The 18,775-nt window shown below is 45.8% G+C and overlaps 1 protein-coding gene across 5 annotated transcripts in view; it reads left to right on the top strand.

The window, feature by feature from the left end:
* Positions 1-18,775, top strand: part of akap6 (A kinase (PRKA) anchor protein 6) — a 121,610-nt gene that overhangs the window by 82,410 nt on the left and 20,425 nt on the right. For all 5 annotated transcript variants that reach the window (XM_069536254.1, XM_069536257.1, XM_069536256.1 and 2 more), the window contains 2 exons: positions 3,337-3,483; positions 9,382-9,642. In XM_069536254.1, coding sequence (XP_069392355.1) covers positions 3,337-3,483; positions 9,382-9,642 — 408 coding nt within the window. The remainder of the gene's footprint in view (positions 1-3,336; positions 3,484-9,381; positions 9,643-18,775) is intronic.

Below are 18,775 nucleotides of genomic sequence, written 5' to 3'. Positions count from 1 at the left end.
TCCTCCTCCTCTCCTCCCCCTCTCTCCCCCTCATCTGTTTTGTCAAGCGTTTATTCCTCGTTTCTCTCTGTGTTTTTGGAAAGCGCTGCCGTTTTCCTGTGTCCTCTCGCCTCCGTTGTGATTTCACATACTGTGCAAAAGTACATTTATCTGCGTCTGACACGTTGACATGGAAGAAATTTCTTATTATTCAGAAATAAACACTTCGCTGCATCAATTCAGTTTAAATATTAATTTTTTTGTATAAAAATATATGAACATCGTCTGAATCTCTGCTTCAGTATCGCTCCCGTCGTCTGAAACGTTACTTTAAAAACTCTTTTACTGGTGAAGAGAGTTAACAAACAATCATTTCCCATCATGCATTTCACGTTTCTCACTAATCACGTTTAATTTTGTGACTTGAAAACAGTTATTGACTAAAAAAACAAAAATGTTCTTGAGAATATAAAACCTGAATTTACAAGAAGGTTAAGTTCACAGATTTATGAGGACGAGGACGTTCATGTCCCCGACAAACTCTTTGTGTCGTTGTGTCTCTCAGGATGTCGACTCTTCATCAGATTGACCTTGAGAATCAGCTCCTCCTCCACTTTTCTTTGAGCTCCTTCAACACAGGAGCAGGAAACTGTGACTTTCTGTGTTTCAGCCTCACAAACGAAATCAAACCCACGCTGTCCCCCCTCCCCCTCCCCCCCCCCCTCCTCGTCGTCTCTTTCCGTCATCGTATCTTTATGAAGTTGGACCGTCTCACTGCGGTGGCGTCAGTTGTGGTGGGAGGAGCCGGCGTGTTTGTCGAGGTTCGTGTCACAGCGCTCGGCCTCCGGTCACCGTTTGAGTGTGTGAGCGCGGACGTGGCGTTTTCCAAGTTTTCCTGTTTCTATCTCTTCGTCTCTTTCCTCATCCCTCTCTCCCCCTCTCTCTCTCCTCAGGCCTGTGTATCTCAGTCCATCCTTGCATGGAGATTGACTTAAGGCATGAATACATCACAACTAGCCATCCATGCACCCCCCCCCCCACCCCCCCACCCCTGCTCTCAGTCTCTCTTACACCCCTCAGTCTCCCCCACCCACCCCCCATCTCTCCAAGATCCCTCTCTCAGCACTTATCTCAAAGTTAGGATCTCATGCATTTTAATCGGCATGTCTATCTTCTGTTCTCCCCCTCTCCCCCTCTCCCCCTCTCTTCTTTGACTTTGGATCAGTGGCATCCTTCAAACAAACAACAACAACAACAAAACCACCCCCTCCTCCTCCCCCGCCGGCTCCCTTTCCCCCCTTTTAAATCAATATTTGCCATCAGCGAATAAATCGTATAATTTCCTGACTGTTAGACGAGTGCGACGCCGACATATTTACCTTCCACTCGTCTCTTTTTTTCCTGCTGTCGATCCCTCGTTCTCGCGGCGTGGCTATTAGCTAAGTGAAGGGGATGGATGGCTGTGAAGCGCCGAACGATAGCATCTCCATCAGAATCTGCGACATTGAAAAATGGCCGCCGCCACGCTGATGACAGCACAGCAAAAACACACACACACACACACACACACACAGAGCCATGCATATGTCCTCACACACACACACAGAGTCAGAGAAGAGACATTTGAATATTCAAATGGGGCCGGGCGGTAATGATAAACGACAAGGGAAAAGTAGAATCAAGTAGCTATCGATGCAGAAAATGAAAAGAGGAGAAAGAGAAAAGAGGAGGAGGGAAATTAGGCAAAAAAAAAAAAAGATGGAGGCATTGAAGGAGAGTTACGCTAACAAATGAAAAGACGGAAGAAAGGAGGGAGATAGATGGAAAGTGATGGAGAAAAAGATGGATGTATTAAGCAAATCCAAGGGGAGGGCTGAGGGGTGTTACAGTAAAGAAAATAAAGATGGAGAAGTGCTGAGCCATAATTTAGAAAAATGGAGGAGTGTTGTGAATGAATGGGACAAAAGGAGAATAAGAAAGATGGAGAGATTCACAAAGAAAGAGTTGAAAAAAAACCAAACAGGGATGAAGGGTGAGAAAAGAGAAGTTGAAGAGATGATGAAGGATTCGTTTCTGTTGGTTCAAGGTCAAAGGGTCAAAATGATCCTCCGAAAATTAATGAAACTGGTTGAAAGGTTGGAAACAGTGAAAACACAAAACTGAATAAAGTTTGAAATTTCACTCTTCATGTTCCTCAAACATGGATTTATTTTATTTATATCCTCATAGTTGAGTAAAATCTGATTCAGAAACTGTTCCACGTCTGCGTCGCCCTCCGACCGCAGCGCTCGAACAACAGCACCAACCAGAAGGGAGCTGTGGAGTGCTGCCGCTGCGTTTGATTCCTGCGAGTCTGTGGCGCAGCGGAGGGCGCGACAGTTTTTACCTTTTTTTAATGTGGTCGGAGCAGCAGCGAGTGAAAAAATCTGCCGGAAAAAACTCGAAATCCCTCGAACATTTCGTTGTGAGATGAGCTGCAGACAACGACAACAGAGGAGATCCGCTCCTGCTTCAGAGCAGTTGGAGGACAAACTCCTCCGACGATCAGATCCTCAGCAGCTTCTCTCCTCGAGGAGCCGAAGTCACAGAATCTGAAAAGATAAAGTGTGAAATCATATTCAAATGTCAGAGGAATCAAAAGTGCAACCACCGCAAAATATGCATCAACAACACCAGCATCCTTCGTCAATTAAGTTTAGGAGACGACACTGGTGCGAGAATGATTTTCCTGGGCAGGGTTACGCTGAGAGAGGGGCCCCCCCCAGCTCGGAGAGGGGCCCCCCCGAGAACAGCTGATCCAGCTTAACGTTCCGTGATCGACTGCAGGAGACTGCAGCGCCTCATGTCTCTACCTCTCCGCCAAACCTTTGGAGTATATCTATCGTTTCTTTCGGTTTGGTTGAGTTCGGTGGCCCCCGGGTCCCTTTCTGCCTGAGGGGCCCCTTGAAACGCTCCTGTTCCCAGGCAGCACGTGTCCTCACCCAGGACGGGGACAGACTCTGAGGCTCTGCTCTTCATCTCTCAATCTTTTCCCTATTTCAACCACGTGGCGTGATAATTAATTAAAGAAAGACACATTCTGCTCATATTCAGGTTGATGGTGTTTTCGTGTGCAGAAGACATCTCTGTCCTCAGACTGTCCTCATTGCTGCAGCTCCTCTCTTCAGCCTCTGTCTCAAACTCTTGCTTTTAGCTGTTTACCCCCTGCGAAACTAAAAGACACATTGACAATAACGTGTCTCCTTCAAGTTGTGTGAAGAACCTTGTGTGTTTCTCTGTCACCGAAGTCGTTAACCATGCCGCTGTGGTCCGGGTTACGTCTGTGTGACGAGCGTCTGTCCTCTCCTGTGTCTCCAGAGCAGCCACGCCGAGCTGATGATGATGGAGAGCAGGAAGACGAGCCTGCTGGGCCGAGCCGAGTCTCTGAAGAGGAGCGGCGTCGAGCTGCCCGGCAACTTCCACTGCAAAGTACACAACCTGACGCACACGTGGAGGCAGCTGGAGGTAACACACAGACACACACAGACACACACAGACACACACACAGACACACACAGACACACACTCACACTGAGTCAGGTTTTAGTGCAACTGTGGAGACAAGACAAACACAGAGATGGTATCTGGAGGATGATAGAGATGTTTGTGTGGAGACGGGTCTGTGTGTGTGTGTGTGTGTGTGTGTGTGTGTGTGTGTGTGTGTGTCTAATTTTAGACTAATCAGCACTGATCTAATCTAGAACACGAAGATGATAATTAGTGTCGCCTCAATTAAGAATCCCTGCTGCCACTGTGGCCTTTCACTGTGTGGAGGAATGTGGATGATGGAGGGATGGATGGAGGGATGGATGGAGGGATGGATGGAGGGATGGATGGAGGGACAGACACCATCCAACTTAAACACTCTCTAATGAAATGCTAAGCTAAACTAAGCTCGGATCTGATGAAATGCATCTTGGGAGTTGTGGTTCTCCCCCTGCTGCTGCTCTTTGACTCTTTAATCAGAGAACCTGATGTCTTCAGTCGCTCGTCTCGTCCTGTGATGTCCTTTCATGTCCGTCCAAGACGAGCTCCAGCTGTCGCTCGTCCAACATTGTTTGCGAGAGAATGAACCTTCGCCGCCAGAGCGCCGGAGCACCTGAGCCGGCTCGTGTGTTTGGATCTCTTCAAACGCCGCGGGAAGCGTCGCTCGCCGTGCTGATGGGCACGTCGGCAGCGGTTCGTCTTTGCCCGGGCGTGGTGATTAATTCCAGGTGTGCGGCGGCGGTGACAGCTGGCGGCGGCTCGTCGGGAGGCTGGAATGCGACGATGCGACTTTGTTCCTGCGAAGAAACAAAACTCGTCGACCGAGCGGCACGTCGACGCTCCGAGCTCATTCAGATATCAGAGCAAACGCCATCTGTGTGTGTGTGTGTGTGTGTGTGTGTGTGTGTGTGTGTGTGTGTGTGTGCATTAACATACACCCCCATGAAACAGATTCTAGTTCAGAGATTAAACATCAGCAGCAGATGAGCGTCAGTGTTTCCACCACAGTAAACACACTGTGATTAAAACTTCTGTCTCTCACAAAGAGACAGTCGGACTCTCGACGCTGTTTCAGTCGCCAGAGAACAGAGGGATTCTGGGTAGCAATCACTTTCTAATCTCTCTCTTGCAAACGTCCCCATCGTGGGTCCAACAAACGATGATCTCATTTTGTCTCAATTACACACGTCATTGTTTCTTAATGTGTGCGGCCACATGTTTGCGGACACCTCAGTTCTGTAGAAATCACTCTTTTCTCTTTCTTCTCTCTTTCTGATGCGTCTCCTTCGTCCCTCGCTTTCCAATCTGTATTTTTAAGGTGATTCTTTTCTTTTCTTGTCAAAATTTTCGCCATACATCTCAGGTCGTCTCTCTCTCTCTCTCTCTCTCTCTCTGTCTTCTCCCTCCTTCCTTCCCCTCCTCCCTCCTCCCTCCTCCTTCCAACATGGCGTCTGAGTAGCATATTAACGGGCCGATCAGTGCTGGCGTCGGCATCTGCTGCTCTGACACAAATTGGGAATTAACTGGAATTGATGTCCTGTGCCTCGCCTCTGAACTGTCCTGGCCTTATGAAGAATTTATGACAGAGCGCGAACGCACACACACACACACACACACACACACACACACACACGTTCACGTTCACGTTGTCGTCGAACGACGGAGGAAATAATAAAAGGCTCTAAATTAGCTTTCATCTTTCCTGTTGTGGATTTTGGCAGCAGCTTGTGTGCAGTTGTTCAAGGTCAAACGGTAAAAGGATAAATACAGTGTGTATATATTTACAGATATATATATATATATATTTATTTATATATATATAAAGGCCTGATCAGCAATGAGGAAAAGCATAGTTTCTTATAATTTTACCAAGAAAAGACTAAAAATAATAATAATAAATCATCGATTGTCCTCAGTTGATAAAAATCAATCGAAACCTTAACTCACCTAAAATTTAGTTTTTTCTTATCTGTCGTTAAATCAAATTTGTTTTTAATCATCTGCGTTTCATTTTTCTGATCACCTGCGCAGAGGAGGAGGAGGAGGAGGAGGAGGAAGAGGAGAGAGGGAAAAACAACACCTCCCTCTCTTTGTTTCACTTTGCTCTCCTCCTCTCTTTATCTCCATTATTTGCTCGTTTTCATTTCCACTCGTTCCCACTGGATCTTTTTTTTCACATCTTCTCCCTCAGTTTCCACATTTGTTCTGTTTCACCTTCTCACAGTGTGTCGACGCTGATTTCATTCAAATGAAGCCTCATTTAGATAAAAAGTTCAGATCGGTAAAGAGAGAAACTGCGACAGAATCAATAATCGTTTCCCTCCTCACCTAAAATGGAGACGTTTGGAAACTGATTGTGTTTTAGTCGGAAAACTTCAGGTTGGTTAAAAACAACGACTTTTAGAAACGATGACCCGGACGCCCACGTTCTCCTCCTGATTGGTTCTTATCACAAGACTCGACGATGTCATGGAGCTAAAACGTCTGCGTGGACAGAGATTCTATTTCAAAGAAAGCTCCAAACAAGAACTTGAAATTTGTCAGATTTAAAGATAATTTATTAATTTGTCAAAGTTGTTTTCGGAGCAGAAACTTTACTTCTCCCAGAACGAATGAGTGGAAAGCTACACGTTAGCCGTTAGCTCCAGTGATCTGCTCAGACCTCTGGATCGGATCAGACGGAGGACGGACTCACTCTGAAGCTGCGGAGATGAACTGCAGCGGTGACACCGGACTCTCACTGTTACTGTGAGTTTAATGAACACAGCTGACGGTTCAGTCGCTGACAGAGGAGCACGTCCGATCGCTCTGGATGGAAAATGTGTCACGTTGTTTTAATTTTCCAGAGGGGAACAAAAAAAAAAAAAGATCCAGTGAGTGTCTGATCGATAACGCTGATTAAATCTTGTATTGACACAGTTTGTCAGGAGTCAGGCTGTTTACACTGCAGTCTTCTCCAATAGGAGTTTTGCATTAATCTGGCATGTACACACACTCACACACACACACACACACACACAGACACACACACACACACACAAATCAGAACTCCCTTAAAAACTAAACTGTATTTACTCCATGACCAGCAGGGGGCGACTCCACTGGTTGTTTCTATAGACGTCTATGAGAAAATGATTTGACTTCTCACTTTGTGACGTCAGTCAACATTCATGGTCCCGGTCGTATGGATGCAGTGTGATTGACAGCTAGTACCGTCCAATGGGTGCAGGTGGCGGGTGGCGGTGGGCGTGTCAGGCTCCGCCCCCTGCTCCTCAACCAAATGAAAAACTTCTTGGGAAACGTCAAACTGAGGCTTCGAGACAATGTTAGCCGTCACGTCAGTGTGTGGAAACATAAACTCGTGTTCTCTACCTCACTAACGAATCCTCCATGTGCGACATGAGCAAAGTTTCCGAAGTATGAAAGGATTCCATCAGTGTGCAGGTGAGCGTGCTGCTGCTCGGCTCTGTGGGAAACTCACAGACTTTGTTATCTTGCGATGTGAACAACCGCCCGCAGAGAAAACAATACATCATATTTTCAACTAAATATTTTTGTTGCTTTTGTCTTGAAAAACGCACTTTATGTCTTTTAAATGACGTCCCCGACGATAGCTCACATCCACTCTCCTGCACGGTGCTGTCTTCTCTCCGTCTGTTTCTCTCTCTGCCAAACTTACCACGGATTCGTAATCACCCTCCTCTCTTCGGAGAACAAAGCTAACGGCGCATTTCCCCGATCAGGGGGTCCTATTATCGCCCCTCTTCATCGCCTAATGGTTTGGTTTTACCTGCCAGAGTTCAGCTAAAGTAGCGTTTCCACTCAGGAGGGAGAGTCGCTGCTTCACCAACGACTCAATACCTTTTGTACAAACACATACATATGCAAATTAGCAACAGGGACCCATGCGGGGCTCGTTCAGGAGAAGCTCAGAGTGTCTCTTGTTGTGGCCGCTTGTTAAAGTTGCAGCAAGATTACAGCAATTTGATCCTTTAAAATGTTGAAAACACAACAATGTGAACCCAGAAAATGAGACGGAGCTCCGAGTGTGTTTGTGAGACGGAAACTTTATCAAACGAAGCATTAATTAGACAGTTGAGCGGAGGAGCTCAGTGTAACAGCACCGTTTCAGAATTAATCTCAGAATCACCACGATGATAAAAACAAAGAGGAGGTGGAATCAAACACTGCACGAGGAAGACGGACATTCACGAGCGAAGAGGGAATGTGTTTCATCTGTGACAAGATGTTTTTTAATTGCATCACACAACAACAATGTGATGTTAAAAATTTGTTTCCCAGATGTCTGAATTCCCCCTCGTGATATATATATATATATATATTATTTATTTATTTAGAAATGAAGAATGAAGCTGTTTCAGAAATAACAAACACTCAAACATCACGCTTCAGCACTCTTAGTTATATTCCTATAAATTTACATCCTTTCTAAATTGAAATCTCGTCTTTGTGTTTCCCCCGGACAGTATTTTCTAAAAGGCAGTAACTTTGGTACGTTCCCACTTGATTTGACTCAGACTGCTGACGCATCACATTCAGTCACTAAATCCCAAAACTAGTGAGTAAGAATTTAAAGAACATTGCACATTTGCATCACATCTTGTTTTTTTAAAGCTACTTTCAGACTTGCACTGTGTGAATGAGCGGAGAATCTCCCTCTGGCCTGCTCCCGTGTGAAAGACAAACTCCGCAGAGAGTCCAGACCCGATTCCCCCGGACTTCCTCCGAAGCTCGTGTCTGAAAACGGCTTGGAAAATGTTAGAGCTGACGTGTTTCGGGCGAGATAACGTTGACCAGAGACTCACCTCCGAGCTCGCCGTCGCATCACAAGTGTGTTTGTTCTATATTGATGAGCAGTTTTCAGAAAAACACACAAACACACACTCGTCTAAATCCAAGTGGGGAATAGTGTCTCTCAGCTGCTCGCTGTGTCTTACTGTGTAATCAACAGGGGTTGGAAAATTACTCTGCAGAGCTTATTACACACACACAGACACACACACACACACACACACACACACACACCTGGAGTCAGGCCCTTGTTGTTCTCAGTGGTTCCTATTTGAAACTGTGATTGCTCCTCACCAAACACTCTCTTTCTATTGTGTCTTAAACGCTGTTTTGTCTCGGGTGTGGGTTTCAGCTCCGCAGGTGAAGCTGCTCCAAACTCAGAATTAGCAGCTGATGTTATTTTGCACCTGTCGAAGGTTTGTTCATCAACAACAACCTCGTTAACACGGTAACAACAGGCCCCATCGCCGTGGTGACAACAGCATTAGCTACATCGAGCTAATTCTCAATAACAGCAGCAGATAAATACTAATTATTTCTGTAACCCGGTTCATATGGGTTTCATGTTACCACCTTGATATCGATGTGTTTAGTCCAAACAGAGTCCGACCAACGCTACGCTACAAACCAATCAGAGTCAAATGCAGGTGATGACGACAGGACGTACGTATGTTACACAAACATACAGGTCAAATGAAACTATGAACAAACATGAAACTAAATAAAATCATACGACAAAGTGACGTCACCTTGATACAAGAAAAGATTTGTTGTCATATTATTTAAGAATCAGAAAAAATGAGTTTAGTGTCACAGGAAACAAATTCTCCCTCAGCCACAAAGACGTCTGACTCAACAATGTCTTCAGCAGCGGCAGAGACAGAGACGTCAGGGACGAACACACGACGTCTCTTTCATCGATCTGTACATTTCTGAGGGGAAATGATTAATGACCATGTGTGTATTGACTGATATGCTACTTTGCATGATGGGATATCGACACAACAAGGAGTCCTCACGCTAACTCTCGTTTTTTTTGTCTCCCTCTCTCCTGTCATCTTCCAGAAAATCCTCTCGGACCATCCCGGCCCCAGTCCCTCCCAGCAGAACCAGTCGGCCAACGTTGACGCTCTGCTGGCCGGTGGTCGCGGCGCCGCGGTGGACAACCCTCGCTCGGCCCTCTCCCCGCTGACTAACTCTCTCCTGGAGCAGCTGGAGGCTCACATTAAAGATCTGAAGGCTTGGCTGCGAGACACCGAGCTGCTCATCTTCAACTCGTGCCTCAGACAAGACAAAGACGCCTCAGAGCAGCTGCAGAGCTTCAAGGTAGGAGGAGCGGCGTTGCTTAGCTCGACGCTCGATGTTTTATCTGCTTCCAGGATCATAAAAACACAAAGTTCATGGAATAGCTTCAGCCTGAAGTCCAGGGAACTTTAGAGTCGGGATAATTAAGTTGCATATGAACAAATTGCAGAAGTGAAAACCGAGAACAGTGCACAAGAAAACTTTAAAGATTGAACTGCAGGATTTTCACTGCCAATATCGTTCTGTGGGTTGTTAGTGAAGTTCCTGGATGAGAACGTAAAGCCCTTGAATAAAGGTAGTCATGCATGTTTCATGGTCACAACCAAAAGCAACTGAATTTGATATTTGTCCAGCTGATAAATTCTACATGAGTGAATCAGAGAATCCTCTGCAACGTTAGAAATAACTGCAGTAGATAACATGATCGTTCTGTCCTCGGTAAAAAAAAACAAACAACATATGGACACTCGAGTTTTACTGGAGGCGGTCGTTACTGTTTGAGAATCTACCACATGCAAAATAAAGCCAGTAAATACTTTACACACTGCAAGTGTATTTACAAAGTGAGCTGGGACTGAGAGAATAAAAGTTACAGTAAATAATTAAAGATGTTTATTCATGTACAGTCCCACTTTACTTTCCTTCACTAACTTTTGTAACGATCAGATATGTGACAAAGCTTTGTCTAATCAACAATAAGCTTTTAAAAAACAACTGGTTCATAGTGTGTGTGTGTGTGTGTGTGTGTGTGTGTGTGTGTGTGTGTGTGTGTTGTTGCTAAGTATAGTCGTACATCGTCTTAATGAGGCCAGATGAAAGCAGGGCTGTTTGGAGGCGATGGATGTATAGAGGAAACAGCAGTTAGCCTTAAAAGCCACGGGACGCTAACAGGATATTAATCAGCCAACATCACACAGCGAACAGCTAGCTGCGCTGATTAGCCTAGCCCCGCCGTGTGACTGACACCCAGACACACACACACACACACACACACACTTACACAGTCATACAAGTGATCCAGTTGATGCAGAAATGTATACACGCCGACGTGCATTAATTCATGCATGTATGCCGACTTCACACTGACGAACACACACACACACACACACACACAGAGACACATGCAAATGAGGAACGCACATATAAATAAATGAATTCATAGAAGTTTAAAGATGACAACACACAATCACACACTTTTACACAGATGATAAAGATATGCAGATGAATTCAGTTCAGACACACAAAGACAAACAACATGTGATTTATTGATAAAGAGAAAACTCACTTTCATTTTATTTATTTCTAATCGTCTTTATTGAATCTCTGAAACTCTTTCAACTGCAACATCAAAGTCGTCGTTTAAGATAGAATCCATCCTGACACGATGTCATGAACTGTCCCATGTTGTCCAGCGTCCTGTTGAGCTTCGCTTCAGTGAGGACGTCTCGTCCGGGCGTCTCGCTGATTGGCCGTTTGATGGTGAAGATTTTGTTTTGGTGTTAGAGTTGAAAAGACGTTAAGTCGAGGGAACCCCTGATGATCGAGCGCTTTAAGGCAGTGACCTTAAACTGCAGCACCCCTCGTCTGCGTCCGCTCGCTGACCTTTGCATCGTGACTGTCGGGTATCATTCGCCATCTCGCTCCACATCATCTCCCTAATGTGGCCTCTTGAATAAAGTCATAAAATGCTACGTTAAGACATAATCGGTCGGCACATGCAGGTCTCACACTCCACCTCCCCCGACCTCTATTACTTGCAGGACATCAATAGTCATTTTAAAGCTGCATCATGAAGTGCTAACCTCACACGCTGGAATCAGCTGTTGTGTGTTTTCAGACATGAACGTGTCCGCACAATGATTCTCTCTGGGGTTTGTCTTCCGTCTCCGTTGGCTGGGACAGCCCCTGTTCATCCGGAGCTTCTATCCATGTTATTTCACAGCTGCTTTGATGAATGGATGAACTCAAATCCCGCACACACTCAGTTTGAGGGAAGTAGGAACGTTGAATTCTTGGTCTCAGAGACGCTGGAGGACTGACCGGCAGCGGGCAGGGAGATGAACAGGACGAGGCAGAGCTGGTTTGGTGTTGTTTCGATGTTTGTGACCATGGAGGCGGAGAGACGAGAGGCGAGGAGACGAGAGGCGAGAGGCGAGGAGACGAGAGGCGAGAGGCGAGGAGACGAGAGACGAGAGGCGAGCAGTGATCCAGACACACAAGGACACAAGGATTAGGTCTGAGATTACATGCGAGATAAAACCTAGAATTCACAATTCTGAGTGGCGTCCACATGTGACACCACATGACTTTCTCTTTTCCAAGAGAACCGATTGGTCGGTAGGCGATGCTGTCGTCTGTCATGTGTTACGTATCTAAGGGTTTCCATGGCGATGTACCCCAGTAAGGAGCGAACCGCCATCGTGACCATAGACTGTGAATAAACATGGACGATGCGTCTGAACTTCCTGAAACGATCTCAAAATGCCGCCAACGTTTCCCGTCGCTGCCGCCTCGCAGCGGCGACGTCGTTTAGAGTCTGTGCAGCAGCGATCAGGGGGGCGGAGCCACGGTATCGATGCATGCGCTCGACCAGTGGCGAGTCGGTCTCAGCTGTCAATCATGACGTCTCAACCCGTTGTTATAACTTATAACGAATCAACACAACACTGATCATAACATGAGATAAGAACGACCCACAATCACAAATTCTGTTTAACGAAAGACTTCGTTACCAAACACACGTTCTGATAATCAATCACTTATTGATTCACTTATGAAGCGAACGTCACGGTCAAGTTATGAATGGATCAGTGTTGTGAGCACACACACACACACACACACACACACACACACACACACACTCTGGCTGCCTAAATGATGAAACTGTATAGAAACGAGACTTTATCTGAAGAAAGTGAGTGGAGCCGCTCTTACTTTTGATCCTTGTCACAGCTCTCAGTGGGAAGCCATTGATTTCTGGCAGAAAGAGGCTGTGAGCTTCTGGAGAAATGAAGATTGGAAATATTGATAGCAGTCATTTGTATGGAGAGAGAGAGAGAGAGAGAGAGAGAGGGGGCTAAATGGAGAGAAGGGACTCCATTTTAAGAGAAGTCGACTCCATTTCAGCGATCATTTGTCTGTTTTTGGCGTTTGGACTCGTAAATGGGTTCGATTTCTGGGCTGCAGCTTATTACTGTACGGCTGTATGAGAAACCAGCATGGGTCGGCAGAAGTCACAAGGGCAAACACACACACACACACACACATTTAGAAAACACACACACACATTCAGAAAACACACATGCACATCACACGAACGCACGGAAACATTTCAGAGAGACTCTTCTGCTTTGACGTCCAGATTCCGTCCAGTCACAGGTTCAGGACATTTGGTCTTTGACGAACCGGGAGTTCCACCTCGTTACCTGGATCAGTGACATCACAGGCTGTTGACCTGATGTTGAAATAACTTTGTGAGGGTTTAAACTTTCGTTCTCACTCCAGAGACATTTGTGTCGTCACATAGAGACCCTCCAGAACATGTTGTGAAAACACTGTGCTTCTGTATTTCCTCTCAAACTCTATCTGCACACTTCTGTCCTCTCTACACTACGTTTTCTTTTTTTCTAAACACTTATTCCCTCGCTCCTCCTCCTCCTCCTCTTCCTCCTCCTCCACCTCCTCCTCCTCCTCCACCTGTCTGCCTGGCTCTTAATTGAATTAGCGCTCCTTTAAGATACGGCATCGGCCAAACGTTCCTCCAGCAGGCCCCCGGCCTCCGATGACTCTATTGTAGCAGAGACGCTCTGGGGGCCAGACACACCGAGAATTAATAGAATGAGCCTGACTCGCTCACACACACACACACACACACACACACACACACACACACACACACACACACACACTCACCTGCTCTGCTGAGTATGGAGAATAAAAATAGAGCTCACACACACTGACGCTCTTCCTAGAAGGTTAACTGTTGCCTGTCGCTGTTTTTTCTCTTCTCACTTTATCTAATTAGCTGGATTTTATGTTATCACTGCAGCTACACGAGGAACGCTGCATTAACTGAAGTGAAGACGCGCTTCAGTGAATCCTGGTGTTTCAAGGATTTTATAAAGTCAACAATGATTAGTTCTTTTTTTCTTCGGCAAATTTAATTCTGAGATGAATCACAATTGTTTTACTGACACAAAAAAAAGTGTGTGTCTGAACTGAGGGAGTTTGTTTCAACTATTTTCATTTATTATCAGTTAAAAAAAAATCAATGAATTATAAATAACAAGAATATATTTCTCATCACGCCATCAGAGCGAGTGAAGGTTTGGACGAGACAGAGACAAAATGTAAATACTGTTTTTATTTTAGTGTTTCCTCCCTTCCGTCCTTCCTTCCTTCCTTCCTTCCTTCCTTCCTTCCTTCCTCTTCTGAGGTCTCTCTATCGATCTCTCTTTTCTTCATCTCTCTCATTTCTCCTCTTTTTTTCTCCTTGGTCTTTTTCTGTTTCTTATTTTCTCTTCGTCTGTCGTCTCTTTCCTTCTCTCTGTCTTGTTACCCTCTCTCTCCCCTGCTGTTGACAGTAGATGAGCCCCACCCCCTTTTACTGTTTGTTACCCCCCCTCACCCCTCACCCCTCCAATCATGCTCTTTGCCCTCCGGCCCTCCATCATTTTGTAACACATGAACCCCCATTTCTATTTTCAGCTCCTCTCCTGCCATTTGTTTTGTGGGATTAACGCCCCAACACACACACACACACACACATACACACACACACACACACACACACACACACACACACCCCTCATCTCAACCATCACCTGGATCTTGATTTTGAAAACCAGGCCTGTTTGAAAGCTCGTTAAATGTCAGGGACAGTTGGACGTTGGTGAAGATACGAGCTCTGCTGAGCGACGTCCTCGTTCCTCTTCCTTTTGAGGAAATGAACTGTAAAAGTTTACGGTATTTGAACACACCAGTTTATGTCCTGAAGCGTCTGTATCTTCAAACCATCGTCCCTTTGGATATCGGTGCGGTAATATCGAGGGCGAGTCGGGCCTATGACAGATTTTCAGTGGATTCAGACCGAAGGGAAAAACATCGCCTGCGTGTCGTTTTCCACGTCAGCTCAGGAATTTCCCATTCCTCTACGAAGTCTGTAAACTTGAGACCTTTTCATTTATATTTAATGTTTTTAGATTTATGTTAACGTGTCTGACGTACGCGCGTGTGTCTGTTTGTGTTTCTGCCGCCCTGTGACATCACCTTCCTACGCTCTGTAGTCCACTAACCACACCACCCACCTCCCTGTAGTTTATGGAGCCACCCCTCAGCGTCTCTCAGGCGGCTAATAGAGGGTGGCAGCGAGGCTCTGATATCGATACCTGCTTCATGATGAGGATTAAAGATCCACCGACTCCCCGCCAAGAACACAGGCTGTGTGTGTGTGTGTGTGTGTGTGTGTGTGTGTGTGTGTGTGTGTGTGTGTCTCAGCTGCAGCTCTGCTTATTTGTATTTTTTTCTTGCAGCGGCGTGTGTGTGCATGCGTGTGTGTGTCCTCGATGGTGTTTTGAAGAGGTGTTTTCTCGTTAAGGGTTGCTCGTTAGGGGTTGGAGGCGAGTAAACAGGTGAGACGTTGCCGCGGTAACGGCATCAACACAACAGATCAGACTTTCATCTTCATCTGCTCGGTGGGAGAGGAAAACACTTGGCTCTTTCATCTGCTAAAGGAGTAGAGACAGCGAGCGAGTAAAAACACGCGGCGTGGAGACGGAGAGAAGAAGAATGAGGCTCAGAGAAACGAGAGGAAGCGGAGAGACGGCGGCAAAGACAAAGGGACAGAAGAAAGGGAGGGTCAGGGGAGGTAACAAGAAGATGGGAGGAGGATGAGAGAGATGTTGAGATGAAGAAAATGTTTTCTTAATTTGCTCAAAAGCAGGAAGAAACAGGGAGAGATGAAGAAGAAGAAGAAGAAGGAAAGAGAACATGAGAGGAGAAAAAACGACAGGAACAGATGTCAGGAGAAGGTTAGAAAGAAAGGGGGAGACGTTCACGTCCATTTGTTGCAACAGGTGAACGTCACCTGCTTCTTCCTGTTGCAGGTTCTTTCAGGTCACGATGATCTCCCCTGTTCTAAAATGTTTGAGTGGATCTGAGTGCAACTTTTACTTCAGTGGAGATTCCACTGATCGAAATTTTAAAACGACACTGGACACGTCAGCGAGGGGAGGGGGGGGGAGACGAATGGAGACGGAGGAGAAAAACACTTTACTCTGCAGTAACAGCGGGAAAAGACAAAACGAGGGATTAAGAGGGGGTGAGAAATGGAGATGGAGAAGATCGTGGTGGAGAAATAGAGAGAGAGAGCAGGAATGACGGGGGAAAATGAGGGAGACAAACAGAGATGGAGAGAACAGCCTGTGAAGTGAAATGCAGAGAAGGAATGGAAGAAATTGACGGATGAGAGAGAGAGTTGAAAAGACGGATATGCAGAGAAACGCAGACGGACAGAAGGAGATGGAGTTTTATCGATGCAGCGTTTTAGCGCGATCGCTCGGCTGCATTAGCGAGAACAGTAAATGCTTTCGCTCACAATAACTTCATATGTTTGTTTACTGCTGCTGAATATTTTAAGAGTAAAGCTTTCACGTCTGAAACAAGGACCTCAGCTAATATGAGACCGAAAGACGTCGGTGCGACATGAAGCTCCGTCACAGAGGGGCCCCCCCCCCACAGACTTTGAGGTCCATGAGGACTCAGGACCGTCGGAGCACTTCATGCACACTTTCCATAAGTTGGAATTTCTGCAGACTTTGCCAAAGAGAATTACCCACAGTTCACACACACACACACACACACACACACACACACACACACACACAGACACACACACAGACACACACAGACAGAAGTGTTTGGTTTTTGTCTCCAGGCGACTTGTTTGTAATAAGACGATAAAATACTTTCTGTGTTTTTCTGTTGTGTGTTTTGTGCAGTTAACAGAATTTTATTCAGCTTTTATTTGACAGTTTGAAAAACCTGGACTGAACTGAGGGAGACATCACACACACTCCTCTGTCCCTCTGTCCCTCTGTCCCTGCCCCCCCCCCCCCCCCCCCCCCCCCCCCCAAGGCCCCCACTTGTCCTCCGTGTCTTTGTCCTTTAGGCGTCTAATTGGGTGCCTGTTTAGAAAAGGAAAGGTGTTAAGTAGGGGGAATTCCCATAATGCTCTTTTACTGGGAGAGGGGACAATGGGAACTAATTGGTTCCTATTAGCAGATAGAAGACGGGGGGGGGGGGGCACTTAAGGCACATGGACGGAAGAGAAGCATTATGGGTAGATGATGTAAGAGTGTGAGCCGTGTCAGACGCTGGCATGACTAGAACAAGTTGTGTGTGTTTTTTGTGTTGTGCTGTGATTCTGGTGGGAAGTTTGGGATGGAATTGAGTTGAGTGATTTTTTTAACTATATGCATGAGGTCATTTCCTGACTTTGTTGTGACGTCACTTCTTAGATCAACACAAACTTCACATCACGTCTCTTTTTGCAGCCTCGGAAATGTGACCATTTTTATGTCGACCATGACCTTTGACCTTTGACCAATCAGCTCCAAAATTTGATCATCTGGAGAAATCCTCCAACGTAATACTACGACCAAGTTTGGTGAAAAAGCTTTCATGCTATGTTGAGATATTGTGTTCACAAACTCACACACACCCTGTGATGTATCATCTCTTTTACTGTAACTAACCAAGCAACAGCGCCCCCTGCAGCCACACAAGGTGATTCATTCTATTTTCCTAGTACCCAAAAAGTTTGATTCCAAAACAAGACTGAAAATCTTGGTGGTGGAGTTTGTGGTTGTGGTGTTCGGCCTTGTTCGAGTACCTGGAGTCCAAGTGGAGGACTCGGAGGTCTCTGGGTCCCAGTCCGGGAATCGCCGGCCTCGAGATGAGAGGACAAGGTTGCGAGCCAAGGATTTTAGTTTCCAAACTCTAAAAAGTAAAAGACAGCTGTCAACAAGGTGCCCTCGAACAAACCCGCAGAACGTCGCGGTGCTGTAACTTTTCACATTTCTACACTTTCGACTGAGAAGAACTGAAATATAGGACAAAGAATTTAAAAAGTAACCAGGAGACGTAAAAAGGAATGGAAGCAGAGAAAAGGATCAAATGGAAGGTGAGAAAGGAGGAGTGAGACAGTGCAGGAAGGAAGAAAAGACGGAGAGAGAGAGAGAGAGAGAGAGAGAGAGAGAGAGAGAGGGAGGAGGGTGCAGACGACAAAGTTTGTGTAGCTGTAGGCGGTGTTAGCAGCAGCAGAGGGAATATGTGTGTGGGTGCAAATTGTCGACAGGAATTCATTAGGCTCGTCGTGCGATAACGAGTGCTTGTGGTTTTAATTGACTTAATCAACAAATAGAATTAATCAGAGATTTCTAATTAACGGTAATTGATTGAAATATCCACTGGGTCACCGTGCAAGCCCAAAATCTCTCTCTCTCTCTCTCTCCGCTTGTGTCTCTTTATTTTACTTTACAGTTTGTCCTTGTCTTCTTCTCGCTGTTCTTTTTATTTCTCTCTCTTTTACTCCTCTTCACGTCGTTCTCGCTTTCATTTCTTTCTCTTATTTTCCTCATTACGTAATGTTCCTTCCTTGTCTCGGCCAGTTCCTGTCTCTCTCTTCCTCTTTCCTCTGTCTTCATTTCTTTCCTTTCTTCGCAGGTGGCATCAAATATCTTGTTTATTTTCCTGCAGCTCTTCAGAAGCTGATCGTATCGATACTAAAATCAGAAAATGTTTGCGTCACTCATTTCAGAAGCTTTATTGTCATGAACGTCTCTGACTCACTGTAGCAGCCACACTAACAACCTCCACTCTCCTCTACCCCCCCCCCCCCCCCCCCCCTCGCTCCCTCTTCACGGCAGGTCTTGGTAATTAGATTGTGGAGATGAGGAGGTGGAGGAGAGTTAAGAGGATTTTGTTTTTAGGAGAGGGAGACTTAAGAATGAGAGCGATAGAGGAGGGAGAGAGAGAGAGAGATCTATCTTGAGAGAGACGAGAAGGACAAAGAGCGAGAGAGACAGGGTGAAGGAGGACTTAGAGAAAGACGAGTGCAGATCCTCCTCGTTTTTTGTTTATCCTGATTCGGTCA

This window comes from Paralichthys olivaceus, chromosome 12 (assembly GCF_024713975.1).
Source record: "Paralichthys olivaceus isolate ysfri-2021 chromosome 12, ASM2471397v2, whole genome shotgun sequence".
Taxonomy (NCBI): domain Eukaryota; kingdom Metazoa; phylum Chordata; class Actinopteri; order Pleuronectiformes; family Paralichthyidae; genus Paralichthys; species Paralichthys olivaceus.
Note: the sequence above shows the minus strand (reverse complement) of the source record. Positions and strands in the feature narration are given on the sequence as shown.